Raw genomic sequence first — 25,302 nt, 5'->3', positions numbered from 1 at the left:
CAGTTAAAAGTTATTTAAGTAAAGCAATTAAAAGTCAGTATTTTTCCACTTTGAGAAAAGCTTTTAAACATTTAGAATTATAATGAACATATTACGCTTGGGCTTCCCTGGTGGATCAGGTGGATCAGGTGGATCAGGTGGTAAAGAATCCACCTGCCAATGTTGGATCCATGGGTTGGAAAGATCCCTTGGAGAAGGAAATGGTAACCCACTCCAGTAGTCTTGCCTGGGAAATCTCATGAACAGAGGAGCCTGGCAGGCTACAGTCCATGGGGTTGCAAAGAGACGGACATGGCTTAGTGGCTGAACACACACATATTATATTTATTCTAAAACTTCATAATTATGTCAACTTTGTAGTACTGAAAAGAAGATATTACCATTCCAAACAACTTTTACATCGTATATACACTTCATAAACTTCGCTTTTTCATATTTTCAAAGGCCCCATTTATCTGTAACAGTGATACTTTAATCTTATTAGCTAATTAATATATACATGCAACAATATAAATATACTTCAATAGTAATCTAAGTTTTAAAAATATTTCACTGTATTTTCACATTAACTGGTGAAAGTGTGGGCTTAAAGGGAGTGGAACTGAAGGGACAAGAAATAATTACAAATATGTAGTTAATTTCACAAGTCCACTATATAGTTTATAGGTATTACCTTGAAGTTATCACCCAACTGAATCCCTGCTGAGAACTAACAGGTAAATGATTATCAAGACAGAAAGGCTACAATTAAAATGAAAAGCTCAATTAAAAAGTACAAGTTACTAAAATTCACCAAGAAGAGAACATCAGAGAAACATGAGCAGTTTACCAAACTGACATGATATGGTGGTAGGGAGCGAGCCATTGGTGGGAAAGGTAGCTTCTACTGACTAAAAGTCCTTTTCTTTTTGGCAGCTGGTTTCAGTAGAACCTTACTGGGTAAGTTTTAAAATGTGAGAATTTCAGGAAGAGGAATACATATCATTGTATCTTGTCTGAAACTTTCTATTTTAATGAAGAAAGAGCAAATGGGGGGAAAATGTAGGACTTTCTAACCAAAGTATGAACAAAATGCAATTTTTAATGTGGAATGTCAGAACTGAAAAATTTCATGAATAATTTGTATGAGTCTATGTCTTTAGAGCAGATTCATAATTAACCCACTCATCTAAATATCCTTCATACTTGCAAACTGCTCCCTAACGAATGGCTGAGCAGGCAGGAGGACATCTCAAGAGAGAGAAAGAGATGACCAAATCTACAGGGACTTTTTAAGACTCTGTAGGACCTCCGCTGTTAGTTACTACTACGGTCCTACCTCTACTGGAGTCCCTTACTGCATACAGAGGTGTATGGACTGCCATCGATCTCTAGGGTCCTGTCCCAGGCAAGGTTCTTTCCTAGGGTAAGTGTGAATTATATCCCCAGGCAAGGATAAATTTACAATTATATCTTCACATATCTTTTGACACCCATGACTGCACTGTAAAGAATGTCAGTGCCTTTATACCAAAGAGGAAACATCTAGATTGGAATGCATGGGGATGGGGCAGGGGCCACACAGCCTAGTGGCTAAAACCACAGCCTCTGAAATGTGACTGCCTGGACCTGAATACTAGCTCTGGCATGACCTTGAGCAAATTACCTAACTTTTCTATCCTCCATCCAGTAACCTTATATGTAAAATGAGGATAATAACCACCTCTGTCAAGGGGTTGTTGTTTAAGTACTGTATGGGAAAATATAAGTAAAGTGCTTAGAACAGTGCCTGGCATGTTATAATCCCTTAGTGAATGTCAGTAAAATCCTATATCACTCAGAATATGACTGGCTAAGGTACAACAGAAAAAATCAGCTGATAAACAACTACTTGTATGTAAACTTAATGCTTTCCCTCTAACTAAAAATAACTATATGATTCCAAGGATTGTTACTAAATTAGAAAAATCAACTTTGGAGGCCATATATTACTGTCTTCTCCCTCCAGTATATTAATATGCAAATAAAACTGCTCTGTAACAAGATAAAGAATAAAACTTTTCATGAGGTACACATTATCAGTATATATTTCACGTCTACAACACGTTTTAAATATAATTTTAAGTTCAGTTTGTCTCTTTAATTTGTGTTTGCTCACAAATCACATTGGTTCAAACCCTATCTTATGAAAGAAATATAGGGATATTAACATATACCCTTACCTAGATGCTAACCTAATGTGTCCTTTCTTAAAAATAATGTATGTTATGCATTTCTATTTCTTAAGCTGAATAATAATTAGAACCTTACTTAAGCTTCAGGAAAAAATATCCATCACATTATATTAAAACTTAAAGTTCTGCTGGTTTGCACAGTTTTTTTTTTTAATATTATGTTGTAGCTACACTATTAACTACAAATATTTCTGCCTGATTATGGAATAAAGTTTATTAAAATAACAATAGCATTACAATTGTACAAAACAAAACATACCTATATTTCAACATAAATTGACTATAAAAGTTCATATTAGCAAAATGTGACATTAGGGAAAACAAATTTAAAGAAAATTCTACCATTAATTCAGTTGAGATCTCATTGAACAGGTTTCAGCCCACAGCAGTTTGACAGTGCACTTGCAAGTGAAGATAAAGGAAGTCATAAAAATAATGGCATGAGGAGAACTTCATATAGCAGCAGGGAGCACCATTTATCATCACATTACTGTAACCCTCTCTGGTGAGAGATGAGGAACTGCTCCTCCAATACCTTCTTCTAGAAATTGGCTCTTTTCCCAGCCCTTTTTAATTCTCTTTAGCTTTTGGCTTATACATGGAAAGAGTAAAACAATCTTACCCAGAATTACAATTGAGGGCAAAACAAGAGCAAGAACAAAGTTTGGTGGTGTATAAAACCTGTAGTACTCTTCTTCAAAAGCTCGTTTCCATCCATAAATCAAAACATGGAAAGTACTTATGAGCAGAGCTACATATCCAAGGGTAGACTTGGGACAGGGGAAGAAGAAAGAGAAACAGAATAAGAAGCAAAATTATTCAAACTCATGAATTAATCCATCCAGATATACTATGTTTATATTTTGAAAACACAACTTTATCTTAAATTATTTAGTTACTCTTTGTTATCTACTGAATTAAACAATTTTAATATTTTCATATATTTCTTACACATTTATATGCACACTTCGTTTTACACAAATAAGGCCACATTGCTTATATTCTAATATTCTGATTATTTATCACATCTAGAACCTTTCCTCATGTTATTAAACATGAAAATATGAGTTTAATTTAAAAGGTATTCTACTGAATGGATATGCTATAATTTACCTAACCATTCCTTTTTGTTGATCATTTACTGTTTTTTACCTTCTTCAACTATTATATGTCACTTTAAGCCCTTTTCTATATTTTGGTTTAGTTCCTTAGAATTGATTTCTAATAGTGGGATTACTGGTCAAAACATCTGGCTTTTCCTTAAGGATACTGATAAAAACTGGAAAACTTTCTTTTAAAGGTTATCCACATTTCTACCAGTTGTGTATACTTTTTAAAATGTATATTATATATGTAATACATGTATACATATATACACATGTATATAATTAAATGCTGAGCATTCTTATAGGTATACACACATATAACTTGAAGATAAATATGAAAAATCTTATAGTATTAATGTGTAACATAAAAAGCATTTCAAATGGTTTTACTGACCATATTGAATGAGATTGCTAGAGTATTTTGTGGGTTTTTTTGTTTGTTTGTTTTTATTTTTATTTTTTCATTTATTTTTATTAGTTGGAGGCTAATTACTTTACAATATTGTAGTGGTTTTTGCCATACATTGACATGAATCAGCCATGGATTTTAGAGTATTTTGTTAAAAAGTTTACAGTTTAAAAATCAAGAAGTTCAGCATTTTGGGTTCCCTATATTATATTTAACTGCTTATTTGAGAAATGGTCTATGTTACACAAAATGTAGCACACTATCAGCATAATAATGTAATGTCTAACTTCACTGGGGAAGGATTAACTCTAGCAGAAAATTGTTCTGCTTGTAATTACTCATCTAAATTTATCATGATACTTTGCACCTGTCAAGCACCTTTTATCAGAGGGCCTTATATTTCTTTTCAGGTGGTATTAAACTAGCAGTTGGGAAAATATTCACATTTTATTTCCCTCAAAAACGAAAAATTAATTTAGATGAGGGATAGGCCCTTATTCTGAATGAGGTTTTTAGACCACTTAAAAAAAAAATACACAAGCAAATAGGCAAAAAACAAAACCCCAAAACAACCAAAAGTTAGTGTACCACCAGATGCCACTCATCTGCATATTGTGCTATAAACCATTTGGATACAGCCAATACTGGTTTTATGATAATTTAGGTAGGGTCTAAATTTGAATTACATATTTTTAAAATATGCAAGTTCATTAAATAGCTATTACTAGAGAAAGTGAATGTTTAACTTATCATACAACAAATGTTATTTTGAAATCCCTCATATACATATGTATACAACTGATGTGCCAAATATATATACTAACAAGATTCATAAGGCTGGTTGCTTGCCATAATCCATTAACGTAGTTTTGTTATTGCTTATGTTTGTGTATATATACACATTTCCTTTAAAATATTGAGACTGAGCTTCTCTCCACTTGAATTACAACTAATGAAACTTTTCTAGACAGATTAAGATGACTCAGAATATAAATTAAGTCTCCATTGAGTTGGCCAATAACAAATTGACTTTGGTATTAAATTTGATCTAAGCTGACTCACCTTCCACTTTCTATTCCTTTTTAAAATAACCTTTATCTATAACATAGTAGGCAGTGCTATCAAAACCTTCCAGTAAAGTCCTGTACTGGTCTTTTACTAACTAAATCAGAATGGTCCTAAACTGGCCTCTAGCAGCATATATTTCACGAGCTACTTGCATAAACAGCAGTCCCAGAGGCATTCTTTCATAAGGAACACATTTAAAATTTAACTGTACTTAACTGTAATTAAAATTCTGTACCACCCATCCCCTCACCAAACAAACACCATGTACCTGAATGAAACTGAATTCCCTCCAGTTTAAAGCATTGCTCACTGAAGGGATAGAGGTGACTGCCAGGAGGGAAAGTAAGCCAAGGCTCATTATGCCAAAGGAAATATACATTTCAATTCTCCAGACTTCTTCCTCATTCCAAGAGTTTTCAATATTTGCATGAACCTAACAAGAAAGCAAATGTGAATTTCCTTTGTTTGGTAGAACATTAACTGATTCAGCACAGAGTTCACTCTTGGCCTAAGAATACGTCATATACAGACATATTTAAGTTGCACTAATTCAATTTAATGAACTGTTATGGAGAGTCTATTACTGGATGGTATTTGTTCCAGGTGTGTGGGAAAGAGAAGAGAGAGTTAAACAAAAAGAGGACTAAGGTCCTTTCCTTCCTCACCCATGTGTGATAAGGGTAGTTGACACATTTGTAATACATTGTGCTGACATGGACTCTGGAGTCCCAACACTGAAATACTAAGTGTTTGGTTCCAGAGGGAGGCTAAAGAAGTAGTGGCAGTTAATTTTCCGGTATTTTTAAAAGTTGGTTTCAACTTGGTTGAATGTTCAACTAGACAATTCTAGTTCAACTTAGAATCCAAGCAGGGGTCTTCTAAACTTTGTGCCTTCCTTCTCATAGAATATTTATGTTGATTTGCCTCTTTCTTCTTACCTTCTTTTCCCCAGGAAGCTGAAATTGCCCTGAGGATAAAGCCGAACGGAGCACAAATATTTATCTACTTGAATGACCTCATTAGTATACTTTTCAACTGTCTAGTTGCCTCATTCAGTACTTTTCCAAATGTCTTCCCCTTACATTGATAATGCACATATAATCAAGCCAGACTTTAACTCTGAATACGTCGGATTCTGCATAGGAACTACTTTTAGAATTGTCTGTTTACATGCAAACAATATAATTAGAGTACAAATCAAGGTTTGGATTCCTTGGGTTGAAACTTTGATCTATTCAAGGAAAACAGGTTCCAACTTAACTAACTAACTTGACTTTTTGTCCACTTCCAGGTAACCAAACTGAAGTTTAGTTCAGGTAACCATACCTGAACCATACAAGGTAACCACACCTGAGTTTAGAAAAAAAGAGAGAAAAGCTATTTCTTAGCCACTAGTTCACTGAAGCAATCAATACCAACATTCTGAAAGAAGCCACAGAGCTCCTCTGTAGAGAAAATGTTCTTACTATCTTATTTGGTGTCTATACAACAATACAGAATAACAGCATATCCCAGTATACCCGGAGACTACAACCTGTATCTATCTATTAACGCCTGCCCTCCCAATTCACCACTTCATTCCATGAGTATGTTTTTTGAGTGTCTACAATGTGTCAGGCACAATTCCAGGCATTAGGCATATATCAGTGAGCAAAATGGACAGAGTCCTCCTCTTGTGAACTTACATTCTGATGAGAGAAGGCAGAGAACAGTAAATAAAGCATACAAAGTGTGTTAGAAGGTGGAAAATACTATTGAACAAAGAGAAGGTACAGCAGGGGGAGTAGGAGAGGCTGGGAGTACCAGGGTTGAGTCAGAAGCATGTGGCAGAATGTAAAACAGTGTCCAGTGAAGGCCTCGCTGAGGAGATAAGGACTTGAAGGAAAAAAATTTCACATTCTGAGGTATGGGGAAGTCATTCTGGCTCATATGTGATTTGGTTTGAACTTTATAACTAAGAACAACCTGTCTTATGTACAAACATACAATGTACATCAGCTTTACCATGAAAAAAGAATGCTGCCCACCATCAAGTTTTACAAAGGGTTTAATCACAATTCACTGTCAGTTCACAATGGGCCATGAGGAGAATTCAGGAGGAAAACAGAAGGATGAGGCTTTCTGGGCTATGAAATATAGGCCCCTAGATAGTTAAGATGCATACCTCTGGGAGAATTTCAATGACCCCAGATTCCTGCATCTTCCAATACATAGAAAAACACTGAAATTATTAACTTGAAATATCTGTTCTTTGTGATTAGAAGTAATCCTTTATCAAGGATGTATGCTTGACCACACTTATTTCCTAGCTAAAAAATTCATATACATTCTGGCTCCTTCCCTGCCGCTTCAGAGCAGTCCCCTCAGAGCTCCTGAGAGGTTGTTTCCCAGGTTATAGTCCAGCTTGGTGTGAATAAAACTCTCTTCTCATCTGATTATTGATTGTTTACTATTTGTGTCAACAAATTTGAAGACTTGAAGGAGGTGAGGAAGCTGGTAGAGTAGATATTAAAGCTTTACCATTCATTTAAGTGAAGTGGTTTTTAGAGAAAATGGCTTAAAGAACATCAATCTAGTAATTTTTTTTTCAAATTATTTTAGGTTTTATTGTTGAAACAAGTGTAATTACTGGATGCTACACACTTGGACCATAATGCTTTGTTTCCTTATAAAATGCAAAAGCTCTTACACGTTTGTTTGGTATACTGTGCTCAAGTTTCACTGAAAAATGCTACATCAAAGAGCTTCAGTGAAAAATGCTACATCAAAGAGCTTCAATGAAACCCCTGATATTTACTGAATGGAAATTGTTGAGGAAAATCATAGTCTATGCCATCATCAAGCCAATTCCACGAGGCTCTCCCTGAGATTTTCTTTAAGAGTTAAGTGTTAGAAAAGCTTCACCTGAGGAACTAGTACCTTTCTTGCTTTTTGATAACAAAACCCAGCAATCCCGACTTGCTATTCTTTTTTATATTTTCACTAGGCTTAATTTTATTGTATGTGCTTACTAAAAGCTGCCAAGCTGCCTTATTATTTCACGGAACATGGCCAATTATAAAATAATTAACTGATGCTGAAAGTAATCACTGCAGTTGTAACAAAAAAGGAAAATAAAACCCAACTCTTCACTTCTCTGCTTTTATTCTGCAGAGAAAGGGATGACAGAAGCTTTAACTATAAATTATTCTGAATTAGCCATATAATTCTTATGCAAAAACCTTGTTTAAAGAATAATTCTTTCCCCTCCCTAAATATACCAACATTTCTATTACAAAGTAGGTAAAGTTTTACACTATTTTAAATGTTAGTTTTTATAACTTATACTAATCAAGTATTTTACTAGCATCAGATAAATATCAAACATGCTCCATACCTGCTGATAAGCCATGTTGAGAAACAAGTATCTCTCTGACCTTCTCATTGGTAAGCAGAGGCTGTAGGCAACATGGACCGAAGCGAAGAAAAAGCTTAATAATCCAAGCTGTTTTCTACACTGTAACCAGGTCTCCAGCCACGGTGGGAATCTCCTATACTTGGTGCCATAATAAAGCTGATAAGCAGCTGCCAGGAGACCTGCCAGGTAGACCAGGGACAGCAAAGTAATGGCAACTATGGGCAAGGTCTTATTCACAATCTCAATAGGAATCTTGTAAAAGTCACTCTGCTGGTTTCTAGCATAGGGATGAATCACATCTCTGACAAAAGAATAAAGAAAGAAAAATGTGGCCAGGCTTACGGCTACCACCACTGGCCCTCTCCAGAGAGTAAACAGTCGCAGGGGTAAATTTTCAATCTCCCTGGCGGATGATAATGATCCCAAGTCAACGGGAATGAAATTCAATTGACGGGCAAGTTCAATAACCTGTTGTCGAGCTTGAATATTATTGCTGCATATATAAACCTGTGGGAAAAAACCAGAAGACTCATCATTACTATTGTTGCTTATAAAAATGGTAACAATCACATGCTCCATTTAATTCATGGAGCATCACATATGATGACCTGGAGTGATACAAAAAACTAAGGTGATAAAGCATTTGTTAACTTATTAATCTATTTATTTATAGGTTAAGATAGTGTTGTAAAAACACAACAAAGTCCTTGCTAGCTTCGATGATATGAAATGAAAATGCAGAAAAATCTAGCGTGAACCTGGGACCAAGTCCTCAGGGGAAGGAAGGCAGGAGGAAAGATTTCTAAACCACGTGCTTCTGAACAGATAAGGTAAGGTCTTCTCTTCAGTAGTCTAGGTGAAATTCAAGCTGCTGGCCATGCCCTTCCCCCATCCAGCTCCCACACTCCTGCAGGGCGTGGGCTGGGGCTGGTTCTCCAGGCTTTGGTGGACAGCTTAGCTCTAGGACTGCAGTGATTCTGCCAAGCAGAGTGATTGCAAGCAATGCCCTTTAAGACTGTTCAGCAAGGGAAAAGATGCTGAATGAGCATACTGAATGAGATGGTTGAATTTGCAACTAAAATTTTCTAAATTATGTTATGATGCTATACTATTTATAAAATTTACCTTCTGGTTTAGAAACCAATTCACCAAAACTATGGATAATCTCAGGTGTATTACTTCATTGGTCAGAATTATGAAATTCTTTCATCTTTAAATGAGGATAATATATTTAGTGGGGGGGAAACGGCATTATTAGGTTTAGTTAATTTAAATAGTAAAAGTAACTGCTGTTTGATGTGATCGAGATCACTAGGGGTGAGGGTGGGCTTTCAAGCTACCAAATGCTCTCATATATTGTAATATGGTTGAGAAGGCAACAAATATTTGTTGAACACCAAGTTCATGTTGGAGTGAACCTGGATTAGTGTTAGAAAAAGTTTGCTGTAAAATCTCTGAGTGATGTTCAAGGAAAACAAATTCCTAAATATATCCTTAAAGATGTTTATATACGTGCTCTGGAACAGACCACATTGAAATTCTTGCCTGCTAAACCTAATTATATAATGGAAAGAATGTAGACTTCTTAGGATTATTAATTTTATCTAACATTAGCCATATAAATGAAAAAGTCTATATTGTTAGAACTTCTAAAATGGAACAGTGAAGGTAGAGAGATATATATCAAAGAAATAAGGAAAAGCATTCTCAGTTTATTACAGGTGTGACAATGGTGAATTAAACTTTTTTATTTAATTCATTGGGGAAAAACACTAACAATTAAAAAACTTTATAATTTACCTAAAAGAATAAATCAAACATATGTAAAGACACAAGATACAGATGAAACTCTCTGTATTTCACATTGAAGAATCTCTTGTTCCATAATTTATCTTGTTGAATATTAAAATTATCACTAATATGGGCAAAGGATTAAATTCTGGTTTATCTCTTACTTGATTTGATCCATTGCTAAACCTTGGTGGATATGCAAAAGAAAAAAAGGCTTCAGAACAGTCTGTAGGAAAGTCTGTATTCTTTTACTAGGTCTTCCAAATTAAACACCTGAAAATAAACAGTTATCATGGCGCTCATGTGCAGCACGCTGTGCTGTGCTGTACTTTACTCAGTCATGTCTGACTCTGTGCGACCCCATGGACTATAGCCCGCCAGGCTCCTCTGTCCATGGGGATTCTCCACACAAGAATACTGGAGTGGGTTGCCATGCTATTCTCCAGGGGATCTTCCCCACCCAGGGTTCGAAACCATGTCTTTGGTGTCTCCTGCATTTCACGCAGATTCTTTACTGCTCAGCCACCAGGGAAGCATGATATGCAGCATACAGAGATGTAAATACTCGAATTTATTTTCTAAGACATCTAATCAACTGTCTTTATGGGCAAAAATAATAAAAGTATTTTATCGTCTTGCTCCAATATAATGCATAACTACACTTTTGAAAGATTTTTAAGGTGCACTACTCTATGTGTTTACTTATAAAAGCAGAGCTGGAACACTGTTTACCAAATAGGCAAACACTGTTTACATCTTTTTGTTTGCAAAGAAAGGAGGAGGAAGGAAGAAAGGGTGGGAGGAAGAGAGGCAAAGAAAAAAGACATGTTTGAGATTGTTTTAATTTTTGAGGAAGCAAGGAGACGGCCCATTATTCATCTACAAATCTTGTCTTTTTCTTCAATTAGCTGATTATGATAGGAAAGTTTAAGTTATTTTCTCAGCTTTTTACATCATTTTGAGGATAGAAATATGTCCTTACAAGGTTAGAACACAAATCTTCAGGAGCTCACACATAGTTTTCAATATGATAATCATGGGAGAGCACCAAAATTCATTTTTTAGGTATGTATTTGTCTACCTAAGTATAAAATACCAGCTAAATAAGAATAAAATGTAAAAATACATACCTGCCGGCTGGCATCCTTAGGTCCTAACTGAAGTGCCCAAGCTGAGATAACATTAAATCCTTTCACAATCAAGGAGTCCGGGAATAATGAAGCCAAATATTCCGCATTGGATTCTGGGTATTGGTTTACCTTCATATTATTGCTCACATCAATCAGGATTTTACCCACAAGCAGATGTCTCAGGTCCCACAGGGAGGTATAATGTTCTCTATGTATAGCAACAAATATTATATTTGTTTTTATTAGAGCATCTTCATGGTGAGTGACATCTACTACATGAGGAAAAAATTCAGAAGCAAACTTAGGATTTCTGCTTCCTATTACCACATGATAGCCACATCTAATAAGTCGAATGGTCAGGGATTTGGCAAAATCCCCACTTCCGATTACACCCACAGTGACCTTTCTTGCATCTTTGATACCATTTATCCCATTAGGCAAAAACGTTTCACTAAGACTCTTGGGGCTTCCCATCATGGAGATTGATTCCATGATATGGACTCTTCCAAGTTCACCAGGAATATCCTAGGGGAGAGAAAATAAAGCACTCATCAATTACTTATTACTAAACATGAATACACTTCTAGATGTTATAACAACATCCCTGTTTCTAGAGGTAAAACAATCTGGCAAACTATATAACATCAAACACCACAAAACACAATTTGTAAGCCAGAAATGGATCTCGAAATAGGAAAATGAACTGTCAAAAAGTTGAATAGAAAAATGAAGTCACAAAGTTGAATAGAAAAATGAACTGTCACAAAGTTGATGTGCTAAATTGGAGCTTCTCCAATTTTAATGTGCATTTGAATCATCTGAGAATCTTGTTAAAACGCAGATTCTGATTCAGTAAGTCTAGAGTGAGGTCCAAGATTCTGCATTTTTAATAAGGTGATGCCAATGTTGCTGGTCTGTGGGGCCCCTCTTTGAACAGCAAGGCTCTAGAGCACAAAAGGAAAGAGAGTGAAGTTTTCAGCAAGGGAGAACTTTTTAAAAAACAGAGTTGCAACCAGTGTGAAAATTCAGTTTCTCAGCAGACCAGAGGCAGCAAAGTCAGAAATGCCAGTAGAGGTAAAGAAGGACTGTGATGATTCATCATAGCGCATGAGACAAGAGAAGACAGACAAACAATAGTAAAACCCAAAGAACCATTTATAACCCCAAACTGTCTAAAGTCATTTGGGATTACCTCAGTAGCTAGTAAGTAGCTAGTAAGAGCTTTATTATTAAATGAGAATAAGCTAAATCAGCTACTAAAAAAAATGAAATCTGGGGTTTACCGTTTTCAGAAAAGTAGCCATCAAAATATAATAAAGAATTAATTAAATACTATAGACTTCTATCATCCACCTTATGTCTCATTAACTTATCATTGAGAAAGTTTTCCCGTATAAAGGGGGTTAGTGATATGTTTATGGTCTTAAATTACACAATACTTATGAAATCTTTTTCTTCCTTTCTTGCATCAGTTGCCTTGAATATTTTTTTCCAGAAGAAAATCTGTCAAATTCTTTTCTTAGTGACTAACACCTGGAAAGTTCATATTTGTAGTAACTTGCTCAAGAATACAAGTCAGATGGCCATGAATCAGTGTCACTGTTGGGTCTGAATGAAAAACACTCTTCCATTTTATCTGCAATGTTCAATTTCTTTTATACTAATAGCAGATGTGGATCTCTTCAGAGAACTTAATGGATTTTACAGGAACAGGTGGAATGTTTTTTAAAAAAACATGTTTTTCTGGTTTTTAGTAACTGGAATTTCAAATTACTAGAGCCAGGAAAATTCAACTTTTTACCCTAGAAATGGAACATGTTCAATGACTCCAAATATATCAGTAAATTAATCTTTAGAAAGATAATAACATTACCTGATACATACATAACATTACCTGATAGCATACACTGCGTGCCAGCTCTGTGCTTTACAGATTAACTGACTGCATCCTCACAACCACCCTATGAGACAGGTACTAATATTGTCATGCCCATTTTGCAGATGAAGAAACTGATACATGCAGAAAATAATTTGTACAAGGTCACAAAAGAGAAACTAGAAGAGCCAGGATTAGAACCCAGGCAATCTAGCAAGGTATATGTCATTTGGGTGCCTGTAAGGAATTAAAGAAAGATATGGGGGCAGAGGCAAGGTAGAAGAGAGATGGTTGTGTTCATATTAGTATATTCTCCTTCTTCAGCCATGTCATTGTTCCTTAGCATTACCTAGACATATCAATTTCTAACTTGGGTCCTGGGAAAGGGGAAAACTCACTATTTTTAAATCTATTACATGTTTCATTTCACACTTTTCAAGTTAGCATTTGCTTTCCCTTGGGGTGATCCCACACACCCTGAAAAGCGGGGGTGGGGGGGTGTCAGAGGCACCAAGTTGGTACAAAACTGTCAGCATCCTCTGAGAGATATTCCTGGTATTTAGAGAATCAGAAGCAGTTAAAGAAACCAGAAGTAATTAAATCAATGCTCATTTCATTAAACAATTCAAGGTGAACTGACTGACCTACCCCTAGTCATATATATTATCTAAGGGTAAAGAGAGTTACTAGAGTCTCACACAGGAAACCAAGTTTCCTATATCCCAGTTTCAAGTTCTTCTGAGTAGAGATCGTAGCATCTCCCAAAATATAAGAATTGCAAAATCTTTAAATCCAAGAATCATGATGATCAAGACCTTTTTAAATGAAAGCAAAAATAAAAACAGTATCACTGATCTGCTTATTTTACAAAGTAAGTTCAAACCCTTTCTGTAAATCAGAATGTGAGCAAGTAAAAATACATTAGGGCCTAATAATGTCATCTCTGGGAACCTCATAATACCATGTATCTTATACATATTAATAGATGACTCTGTCCTAACATGTCTGGGCCTTATTCATATTGTATTTCTAATGGCAAGTTTTAACTGAACCCTTTAATAGTATGACTATGCCTATAAATAGAAGTTGGTCTAATAAATGAGACTCTTCTCATCAGAGTTTTAAGTAATGTAAAAACATTCATAAGAAAAAAAAACTTTTAATGGATTTGAGAGATGGATTATTTGTATACTGCTGTAAGCATATGATAATGGCACATACTATTTCGTAGTTTGCAATATTTTCACATATATTACCTTATTTAATTCTCAGATGGCTGTGAAGTACATACTACGCCCATCTTAAAGATGAGGAAACAAAGGCTTAGAAAACTTTAGCAGTTTATCAAAGACAGTGCACTTTGTAGTTAACACAACTCAGCTTCACATATAAGGCCTTTGACCTCTGCTAATTCTAACACTGCAGTGCAAACATTGTATGGGATATCTTAAAACTATCAAGATCACCAAAAGTCACCCATTAGTTTTATTCTCCAAAAGAAATACTAACTCTAAATAAAGTATGAATCATAGCTCAGATAGTCTTAGGTAAATCCAAAGCTATAAAGTGGGCAAACTCTGGGAGAAATTGAGGGACAGGGAGACCTGGTATGCTGTAGTCCATGGAGTTGCAAAGAGTTGGACATGACTTATAACTAATTGAACAACAATGACAAAGCTATATAGTTTGGATTAATAGCTATTAATCAATCAATCATCAGTAAATCCAAATTTTAGATCAAAACCAACTAAAGACCTAACTTTATTAATACTATTAAAAAAAACATGATTGATTGCTGGGTAATTCTTAAAGAACCCCCAGGTAGCAACCTGTTTTCTGTGGGAGCACTGCAAACACCGTGAAGGTATATATTGCTTCTAGAGGGGAGGAAAAAAGAGGCAAGAAGTATGTGTGGGTCTTGTGGAACTCATCTGTGCATAGACCTAAAAAGCACCTTCTCTGCACAAACTATGGGTGCTGAGACACTAGAGTAAAAATCTCATGAATCTCCTTTCAATTCTGTAAGCCATCATTTTGGATCACTTAGTTAACAGCTGAGCTGAAGTTTACAACTGTGATGTCCATAAAAAAATGGGGTTATAAGGGACTTTTCTTGGTCCAGTGGCTCAGACTCTGAGCTCCCAATGCAGGAGCCCTGGGTTTGATCCCTGGTCAGGGAACTAGATCCCACATGCCACAATTAAGATCCTGTGCAGCGAAATAAATAAATATTTTTTTTAATGGGGTTATAAGAAGTGAATAATGTTAACAGCTGAAAAAGGTTTACCTATTTACAAAGTAAGAGTCATAGATACCTTACATGGTACATTTCCACTGACAAGGAGTGATGCAACTATAATCTAAAGATCTGTTTTTCCGTGGTCCAGCATCAATTTATTCAGGCCACTGTGTACTTTGCACAGAAGAGATAAAGAAGAGAAGCACAGTGCTTACACTTAAGTTTATATTCCATTTAAGAAAAGACAAGATATACTTGGATTAAAGAGAAAGAAAAACAAACTCATATCAGCATATAATTAAGAATTAGATAGTATGACCAGAGCATAGTTATTCTAGAAAATCAGTGAGAGAAAAGTGTCACATAGCGTCTCCTTACCTCAAAGCATTCTATATATATGAATTGTACCTGCAAAATAATCTCAGAATTACACAGAATGTTTCAAGGGAGGTACACTACAGGTTCATTCTAACTTAAAACCTCAAGGACCCAAAATTAAATTTGGCTTTCTGTGGCCTTACTTTCAAGGCACTAGGGCACTGTCTCCCAAATATGAAGCTATCACTGGTCAACAGCAATTAAAAAGTATATGGATACAATAGGGAGTTTTCCATAAAATTATTCAATTTGTCAAATTGTCCTTTCCTCTGAGAGTATATCTTAACTAACTTTAGGGGTCAAAATGTCTGTTTTTCATAAAAGGATAGTGATAAAAGTTGTGTGAGTTGGCAGTCCTATATAGATCCTCTCCCCTCCTTTTTATTTTACTGGAAACTCTTATATAAAAGTGCTCCTTAAGCCTTTTGGAGAGAAAACCTTTCTGGGGAGAGGGGTGAAAGCACCCTGGACAAGTTCCCTGCTGCTGGAGATGTCTGCTTAACCCTCAGATGATGTATCAAATATCCCCATCTAATTTTATGTAACTAGAGATTTTACTATCATAATCTTTGGGTTGCAAAAAATTAACCTCTACAGTCTCTCAGTATTTAAATAAACATAAAACCCAACTGTTTATGGGCTTCCCTTGTGGTTCAGCCGGTAAAGAATCCACCTGCAAAAAAAAAAAAAAAAAGAATCCACCTATAATGTGGGAGACCTGGGTTTGATCCCTGGGTTGGGAAGATCCTCTGGAGAAGGGAAAGGCTACCCACTCCAGTATTCTGGTCTGGAGAATTCAATGGACTGTATAGTCCATGGGGTCTCAAAGAGTCGGACACTACTGAGCAATTTTCAGTTTCACTTTCAACTGTTTATAACAATAAAAAATGTATTTGAGGGAAGAGGTGGGATCTTTTTTTTTTAGGCTTTCATTTTTTGGAAGAAATTTGTAAGTCCTTTAGACAAGCGCAGAAGCAACAATTCTGCTTGAAAAATCAGAATGTGATTTCTTAATACAGCAGTTGTCCAAGTATGGTCCCTGAACCAGCAGTATCAGCAGTACTGGGAACTGGTTAGAAATGTGAATTCTTAGGCACTATTCCAGACCTCCTAAATCAGAAACCCTGGGGGTGGAGCGCTGCAATCTGTTATAAAAAGTCCTCAGGTGGTTTTGATGCACATCAAAGTTTGAGAATAACTGCCCTAATGTAATGCAGTCCAACCACTATTCACCATTTGAATATTAAAATCCACTTAACTCAGATTATTAAATTCTTTCAGCTGAAACTCTTGGGTAATTTGTATGCATCCTCATTTAAAAATCATTCTCTTAAAATTATGAAATGGTAATTTTATTAAAACTATGCAGATTTATTCTTTGAAATTCTGTTTATAAACTATGGTAATTACAAATGATTCATTAATATTTCATACTTGGATCTGAGTGTCTTTTTGTGTTCATGTTTTCTAGAACCAACTGAAGAATTTTCAGAAAAGAAATATAATAGCACTATAGCAAAAGCTTAACTAACTCCACGCCTTTCAGACTTTTCAAAGAACCTGAATTTTAATGAGATATTAAAAATTACAGGTAACTCCCAAAATATTTCCTAGGCTCAGTATGTATTCAATATACACCTTTATATGGGTATGATTTTATGATATTTCTAGGTCCTAAATCACCAAAACAGAGCTTTATATGTTTATTATGTTGAAATTACTAGGGTAAGAAAGCAGTCTAATTCATGGTAGGAACATTTTAAACAAAAAAGCTTGCTGGTTAAATTTAGGTTAGTCTAGAAATTCAATTTTAAAAATGTATTGTCCGACAACTTGAGTTGATAAAAATATTTTAGGATCTTCTTCAATAAATTAAAGCAACAACATCTGTCTAAGACCTCCCCACCCACCCACTTTTCCTCTATGTTTAGGCCACAGAAGATGCTATATACATCCTTCCATCCACCTTATAAGAAGCCTGTTACATCAAGCAGAGTCAGGGATCTTGTGCATACCTGGACTGTCATAGCAATGCAAACTGAATTACAAGGGGGTACGTCATATTCCCAAATGAAGCTGGGAATAGCAGGGTAGATCATGGCTGATATAATCTCTCCATTTTATAACTTGTTGCAGATTATACTTTGAGATAAGGACACCTATGTTTGGTGGTGGTGGTTTAGTCACTAAGTCGTTTCGAACTCTTGTGACCCCATGGGCTGTAGCCCGCCAAGCTCCTCTGTTCATGGGATTTTCCAGGCAAGAAGAGTGGAGTGGGTTGCCATTTCCTTCTCCAGGGGATCTTTCCGACTCAGGGATGAGAGCTGGGTCTCCTGAATTACAGGCAGATTCTTTACCGACTGAGCCACCAGAGAAGCCCACACCTATGTTTACTGGCTAGCAAATACAAGTTTTCCTATGTTGTAGCAACTTACAAATAAATAATCTTCTATGAAAGGCCTAGCACTCTAGCCTCTACACAAACCCATTTCCCCTTTCAATGCCATAACATAAACAGGTTAGAAAAGGCACCAGTGTCCACTGGGTGCTGTGAACTGTAGGGATCTCTGATGACTGACATCAATTTATTTACTTATTTATTTATTTTTGACATCAATTTAGAAACCTGTCCACAGCCAAAGGTCATAAGAATACTCACCATCCATCCCCAACCATTCCCCTATCCAGTGTCTTATTGAGCCTGACCCACCAGGCATTCAGCTAGGTATTAACACTTCAGTGACAGTAAACAAGTACTGGCTTCTTGGTCTTCTAAACAATATGATGAAATTATAAATATTGAAGCATATATAGCAACTAAAAAAAAGCTTTATGGAGATGTAATTTACATATTATGAAATCTACCCATTTAAAATGTATAAATTAATGATTTTCAGTATATTTAAAGTTATGTAACTATCACAACAATTGAGTTTTAGAACATTCCCACCAGCAATAACTGTTATTACTCAAATTTTAATAAAAACTTGCTGAGAGCATATGCCTGTTTTTTTTTTTAAACTAGTATATGCTTCTTTAAAAAAAATCCTTATTCCTGCAATGTCCTAAACATCCCACTGGCTTTCACACAACAGATTGTGGCCTGACTTTTGCTGATTCTGCTCGATACTGTACGGGTATAATAGAGGCACCTATTACCTGGCTTAAGTGGAGAGGCAGAATCTCAGTCTCAGAACTGCCTCTTTCCACAATGGAGAACAACCTTCTAAAGCTGTGGTTCTCAACTCCAGCTGCACCCTCCAGTGACCTGAGGAGCTTTACCACATAGTGATACCCAGTCACCACCACCCCTGAACCCCAGATTTTTATTTAATTAGTCTAAGTTTCAGCCTGAATTTTTTAAGAGGTTTTTTTCATCAGGATTTTAAACGATATCCTCAGGTGCTTTAATTCGCAGCCAAGATTGACAACAACTATACTAAAAGAGGCAGGATTCAACCACATACTCATTTGGGTATTTGGAGATAACAGACATGGCTTTGTGATGCTCAGTTACATTTCTTTTCACATTGTTGTTGTAATAATGAAAAGTAACCCTGCTGCTGCTAAGTCACTTCGTGTCCGACTCTGTGCGACCCCATAGATGGCAGCCCACCAGTCTCCTCTGTCCCTGGGATTCTCCAGGCAAGAATACTGGGGTGGGTTGCCATTTCCTTCTCCAATAAAAGTAACCCTAGCAAGAGACTAACAGCGGCCCCTGGATGCTGGAAGCTGGAGAATGCAGCCCTTTCCCTTGCAGGCTCTCAGCTGTCTCAGAAGGTCCACTCACTATTTTGCAATTTCCTCTCTTCATTTTTTGGAAAGGACTGTGCCATTCCTTAAAATGTGTCATCCCACCGCACAGCGTACTTTGTTCCTGTTATTTCATAATATTTAAATTTCAGAGTGTTCCAGGAAGAGTGTCTCTTCTGTCTGACTAGGGGTTTCTCTCCTCAATTCTTCAGGCATCATGAGCAGACAAGGGTTTCCAGGTGGACCGATTATCAAGCTTTAATGTGGGCAGGATCACCTGAGGATCTTGCTACAGTGCACATTCTGATTCTCTACGTCTGGAGGAGACTTGAGAGCCTGCCTTTCTCCCAAGCCCCCAGGTGATACACGTGGTCCTTGTTCATCGGCCAGACTTGGACTAGCACGGCTCTAGAGTTTCTCTACCTTTTCTTTTGATCTTAATTACAGGAGATACAGGCTAAATAAATGAGAAGCCTATGGCATTTATAGAAAGTTTTGTTTGTGTGGTGTCAAGGAGAAAGAATAGGCCTAGGCTTCTGAAATCATCTTGTTATTATGAATTTCAGTTTCCTTTGTTAAAACAAAGAAGTTGTACTTGGCTCTGCAGTCCTTTCTAACCTAAAATTCTTTTGTTTCTAAGACTAATAGCTATATAATAATGGGAATTGCTAGCTTATATTTAACACTATGACACTTCAAATTTGTGAGCTTTATTTAACAGTATGATTTAAGTAGTACATAGGTTCCTTGAAATTTCAAGGTCATAGTTTTCCTGAGTGGACCTTTGACTTGATGTATGCATTTAACCCCTGAAGTATGTTGTTGTTGTTTAGTTGCCAAGTAATGTCCGACTCTTTGCGACCCCATGGACTGTAGCACACCAGGCTTCCCTTTCCCTCATCACCTCCTGGAGGTTGGCCAAGTTCATGTCCATTGAATCGGTGATCAATCGGCCATCCAACCACCTCATCCTCTGTCGTCCTCTTCTCCTTCTTCCTTCAGTCTTTCCCAGCATCAGGCTCTTTTCCAGGGAGTCAGTTGTTCACATCAGGTAGCCAAAGTACTGGAGCTTTAGCATCAGTCCTTCCAATGAGTATTCAGGGTTGATTTCCTTTAGGATTGACTGGTTTGATCTCCTTGCTATCCAAGGGACTCTCAAGAGTCTTCTCTAGCACCACAGTTCAAAAGCATCAATTCTCGGTGCTCAACCTTCTTTATGGTCCAACTCTCACATCGATACATGATTACTGGAAAAACCACAGCCTTGACTATACAGACCTTTGTTGGCAAGGTAATGTCTTTGCTTTTTAATACACTGTCTAGGTTTGTCATAGCTTTCCTTCCAAGAAGCAACTGTCTTCTAATTTCTGGCTGTGGTCACCATCCAGTGATTTTAGAGCCCAAGAAGAAGAAATTTGTCACTGCTTCCACCTGAAGTATATTATCAAGCTAAGAGAATTCTATTACACTCAGATACATCACCTCCTAAGATTTTCAATTTAGATGGAGTTTCCTTGATATTCCTCTGGCTGAATGGCAGCTGTTGTGCTACATTAATTTTATAAAACAGAACCACATTTGTTTCACAAACATCTAGAACATTAATTGCTGGATGATAATAACTCTGAGAGGACTGTTGTTCTCAGAGGTCTTGATGACTTTCAAAGCCTGCTGATTTGCATGTGTTACCAAGAAAAGGTAATCTTCTGGGACCAGGCAATGAGGTTGGTATATTTTTTACTTTGCAGGCTACACTGAACCTTTCCTCTTCTGTCCTGCAAACCCCAAGCTCCTCTGAAGCTCACGGCAAAATTAAACATCCTCTCCCTATGATCACTGTTATCATCTACTGATTTCTGGCTTATTCATTATTACTAGTGACTTTGGCCCCCAATACTAACAGTATTCCTCTCTACCCCACCAGTTGTCATGTCCACCACTTCATCATTCAAATGGATGAACCATTCAGTCTCATGGCTTCATTCCCTTCATCTAAGGCAATGAATCTTTGCCTCCACCTCACCTCAGATATCTCCAAGCACTATCTCTTGGCCTTCCAATAATTTAGTCAAATACTCATACTGATAATTCCAGATAGGAATTCCTGAGAAATCTAATCTGTTTACTATTTTCTCACTCTACTGGTTTATCCATCCTAGATTTCACAATGTGTATTTATCATTACTCACTTAAAAAGATGGGACTCTTGTTACACACTAAATGTTTATTACCCTACCCAAACTATTTATATGTCGAAATCCTAACTCCCAATGTGAGAGTGTTAGTATGCACAGCCTTTGGGAGGGGATTAGGTCACAAGGGTGGAGCCCTTATCAAGAGGATAAAATAGAGCCCAGGGAGCTCTCTTTTCCCGTCTGCCGTATGAGGTCACAGAGAAAGTCTATGAACCAGGAAGTGGGTTCCTACCAGAGTGAATCTTCTGGTGTCTTGATCTGGGACTTGCCAGCCTCCAGAACTGTGAGAAATAAATGTCTGTGGTTTAAGCTACCCAGGCAGTGGTATTCTGTTATAGTTCCTTTCCATCACATCCACTTGGCAAATCTCTAGTTGTGGAAGAACCCAGCTATCCATTTTTACTGTTATCTGTACTCAAGCTGGTGAAAGCTACTAAAGAAAAATCTGAAAACTCAGCTCACCTTAAATTCACCATTATCAATCTCACCTATCAAAGGACAGTCTGTCCATTTCTGGCCTGGACACCATCCCTTTTCTCCTTCCAAGCAGCTTTTGTTATGATCTCCTCAGAGACATCTCAACAGGTTCAAAATGAAACAGCTTTTTCTACTCAGATCTATTCACATTCATCCAAATTTTCTCCCCTCAGTAAATGATATCATTACCCACCATTTGGGCTTCCCTGGTAGCTGAGGTGGTAAAGAATCCTGCAAAGCAGGATACGTGGGTTCGATCCCTGGGTCAGGAAAATCCCCTAGAGAAGGGACTGGTTACCCACTCTAGTATCCTTGCCTAGAAAACCCCATGGACAGAGGAGCCTGGCAGGTTACAGTCCATGGGGCTGCAAAGAGTCAGACAACACCGAGCAACTAAGCACACACACCCATCATTTGGTCAAGCCAGAAACCTAGAAGTGAACTTCAGGTCCTTGCTTTCCCTCACCCCTAACGTAAAACCCAACACCAACTTCTGTTTTCCTAAGTATTTCTTAAAAATCTCTCTCCAATGACACCAGCTTAATCCAAATCTCTCTCATCTTTCACCTGAACTCTCCAGACATTTTCTAATGGGTCTCTCTTATTTCCAAACCATTCTCCAGGTAGCAGCTAAGATTGTCTTAAAATGTAGATCAGATGATATCTTTCACCTCAAAAATCAATGGCCTCGTGTTGCATTTTGAACTACAGTCACCTTCTGACCTACAGGTTTCCCAGGTGGCGGTGGTAGTGGTCAAGAATCTGCCTGCCAATTCAGCAGACATGGGTTCAATCCCTGGGTCAGGAAGATCCCCTGGAGAAGAAAATGGAAATCCACTCCACTATTCTTGCCTGGAAAATTCCATGGACAGAGGAGCCTGGCAGGCTATAGTCCATGGGGCCATAAAGAGTTGGACACAACTCAGCCCTCACTCACACACCTTTCTGACCTAAATGAACCTGAACTGAAGGCTCTGAATGGACTATCATCCTGTATGACTGTTCCTATGTTCCAGTCTCAGAACCCTTTTCTTGAAGTAGAAAGGACCAATCACTTTCCCATCCTATGAACAGGCTATCATATCTCTTCAGTAAAACGATTCACTCCAATTTTGTTTTGTTTTGAACCCCTGTTAAGTTTCCTTTCTTATGGAATTATTCTTTACTCATTACTATTTTCCTGGCCAGAAAATCAGCTCCCTGAGGGTAGAACCATGTTTGTCTTGTCCATCACTCCCTCCACAGTCTCTGACACATAGTACATAAGAACACGATAAATATTCTTCCTTGTCAAATGCATCCAAAAATGTCATGGACAAAAGAGATGTAATAGGTCTCCAGATAAGATCCCTCATTTTGCTGATGAAGGCAGCAAGCCCACAGGCCCAAAGTGTGTGATATATCAATGTCACAGTTAAGTCAATGTCATGGTTACTGACTGAACACAGAATAAATGCATCTCCCCGATGCCCTGAATGTGTTCTTCACTGAAACTGCAGTACTAAAATATAATTATGCTCACTCACTATAAGTCTGTTTTCCGTGTCACTAGATAATACACAGTGACCTGGATATATAGCCTTTCATTTCCTTTCTGAACAATTTGTTCAATTCATCATTACTGATATTGTCTCACTCCCTCAACACCTCTCCATCCCCTACCCCCTCACACATCCCCACCCCCAGTCTGACTAGCTAAGACAAAGAAACTGTTTCAAATTATGTTTCTAAATATCCTGCAAAATCTCTAGGATGGGTATTTTTCTTCTGAAGAGACAAAGAGAGACAGCTGCAGACTAAAAAACAATAAAAGACTTAAAGAAAAAATAAATAAATGGAGATCAACACGGCGAAGAAATAATATAGGTGAAAAAAGTGTGTGGGTGTGGCGGGGATGTGGTTTGCAGAGAACTAAAAAGGTTCCCAGCGCGGGGGTTGTTAGCAGGACTAGAATCCAATCAAAGTCAAGAGAGTGGGGGTGGGGCAGGAGTTGAAATTCTACTTCTCCCACTTTCAAGGTGATGGGTGATAATTAACCATGACCTGGAATAAGTTTTTCTATCTAAAAAATGCACTGCCTGAGGAGCAAAAACTGACACCAATCCTTCTCCAAGGCAGTAAGGAAGATAATAATTGGAAATCTCTCGACAAAAATTCTCTTTATCTCTCTGCTCTATTTTAAGAGCGAGATTTTTAGGCCATAATTTTCAACAAGTTTTGGCTGTGGATGAATACAGGGCTTAGATAATTTAGGTCACTCAAAGAAGAGGCCAATTACTTTGTAACACATAATGGCCTAAACACACCACGGCCACATCATTGGGTAATAAACAAAATGACTACTAGAAAGATATACACGTTCGCAAAGCAGCGCTGCCGGATCTTCAGTGAAACACGCTGCAAGAACCTAAAGTGGCTAGAAGAGTATCAGGCAGGCGAAGGTAACCTGTCCGTCCTTTCCCTTCGTTCCCTTGGGCCACATCCTACCTGGGACAGTGTCCCTCCTCGCCTCCTTTCTCTTGGGCCCAACCAACCCCAGGACTTTCTGGGAGCTCGGGAAGTAGGGGACGGAATCCGTGGAACAGACTCCCTCTGTTCCTGCCTCAAGGTAGCAGGCGATCAGGAACCCCAGAAGCTCAAAGCCGACTCCGCAGAATCCTGGGAAAGAGGCATGCAGCGCTTGGCACCGACCGCATCTTGACCCCCAACTCTGCAGCCGCCACCGCGTCTAGCGCTCTCCCTGAAAGACTCACCTCCGCGCCCTCCGCGCCGGGCAGGGGCGGGCCTCGCAGCTCTCGCCAGCAGTGCCGATTCCCCGGGGGCCTCCCCGGGCTCTAGGGCCTAGGGACCGTGCCTCCGGCTAGCGGCTTGCAGGGTGGCTGCAGCTGCGGTCGCGCTCGGGCAGCTTCCCCGCCTCCCCAAGCTGGATCGCGCAGGGCTGGGGAGCACGAGGAGGAGGGAGGGAGGGAGGGAGGGAGAAGTAAGGGAGGCGCGCGGAGGCCGGCCTCGCAAGACCCACCGCTAGGGGCTGCGCGCAGGGAGCGCGCAGAGCGCGGAGCGGTACCGGGGACGCCTAGCGGGCTAGGCTGGAGAGCTGAGGCGGCGGGGGAGGAGTCGGAGAGCTGGGAGAGGGTGAGGGGAAGATCTGGGGAGAGCCCGGGAGTACGTGGGCCATCAAGAAGTGCAAGCAGAGCGGCGGGGAGTGCCGGCTGTACGGTTCCAGCTTGGCGCTTCCCCCTCCCTCTGCACCTCCTGGGAGCCGCTGAGTAT

At 38.2% G+C, this 25,302-nt stretch overlaps 1 protein-coding gene across 1 annotated transcript; it reads right to left on the bottom strand.

Annotated features, from left to right (window-relative positions):
- Positions 1-1,067: 1,067 nt before the first annotated feature.
- On the bottom strand, positions 1,068-24,993 carry STEAP2 (STEAP2 metalloreductase). Its single transcript, XM_065939865.1, has 5 exons — positions 24,786-24,993; positions 11,115-11,639; positions 8,173-8,700; positions 5,065-5,229; positions 1,068-2,983 (listed from the first exon to the last, which is right to left on the bottom strand). The coding sequence occupies exons 2-5, from the start codon at positions 11,604-11,606 to the stop codon at positions 2,696-2,698; spliced, it is 1,473 nt and encodes a 490-aa protein (XP_065795937.1). The 5' UTR covers positions 11,607-11,639; positions 24,786-24,993; the 3' UTR covers positions 1,068-2,695.
- Between the last annotated feature and the right edge of the window lie 309 nt (positions 24,994-25,302).

Source organism: Muntiacus reevesi, chromosome 6 (genome assembly GCF_963930625.1).
Source record: "Muntiacus reevesi chromosome 6, mMunRee1.1, whole genome shotgun sequence".
Classification (NCBI taxonomy): Eukaryota; Metazoa; Chordata; class Mammalia; order Artiodactyla; family Cervidae; genus Muntiacus; species Muntiacus reevesi.
This window is presented reverse-complemented; position numbering and strand designations above follow the sequence as displayed.

Bases quoted from the DNA above. Each gene is read 5' to 3' on its own strand.
- STEAP2 (XM_065939865.1), bottom strand. From the start codon at position 11,606: ATGGAATCAATCTCCATGATGGGAAGCCCCAAGAGTCTTAGTGAAACG. The intron at 8,701-11,114 runs GTATGTATTTTT...TTTTTCCCACAG, and splicing joins CTAAGGATGCCAGCCGGCAG to GTTTATATATGCAGCAATAA. The intron at 5,230-8,172 runs GTATGGAGCATG...CTTTCTTGTTAG, and splicing joins TCAACATGGCTTATCAGCAG to GTTCATGCAAATATTGAAAA.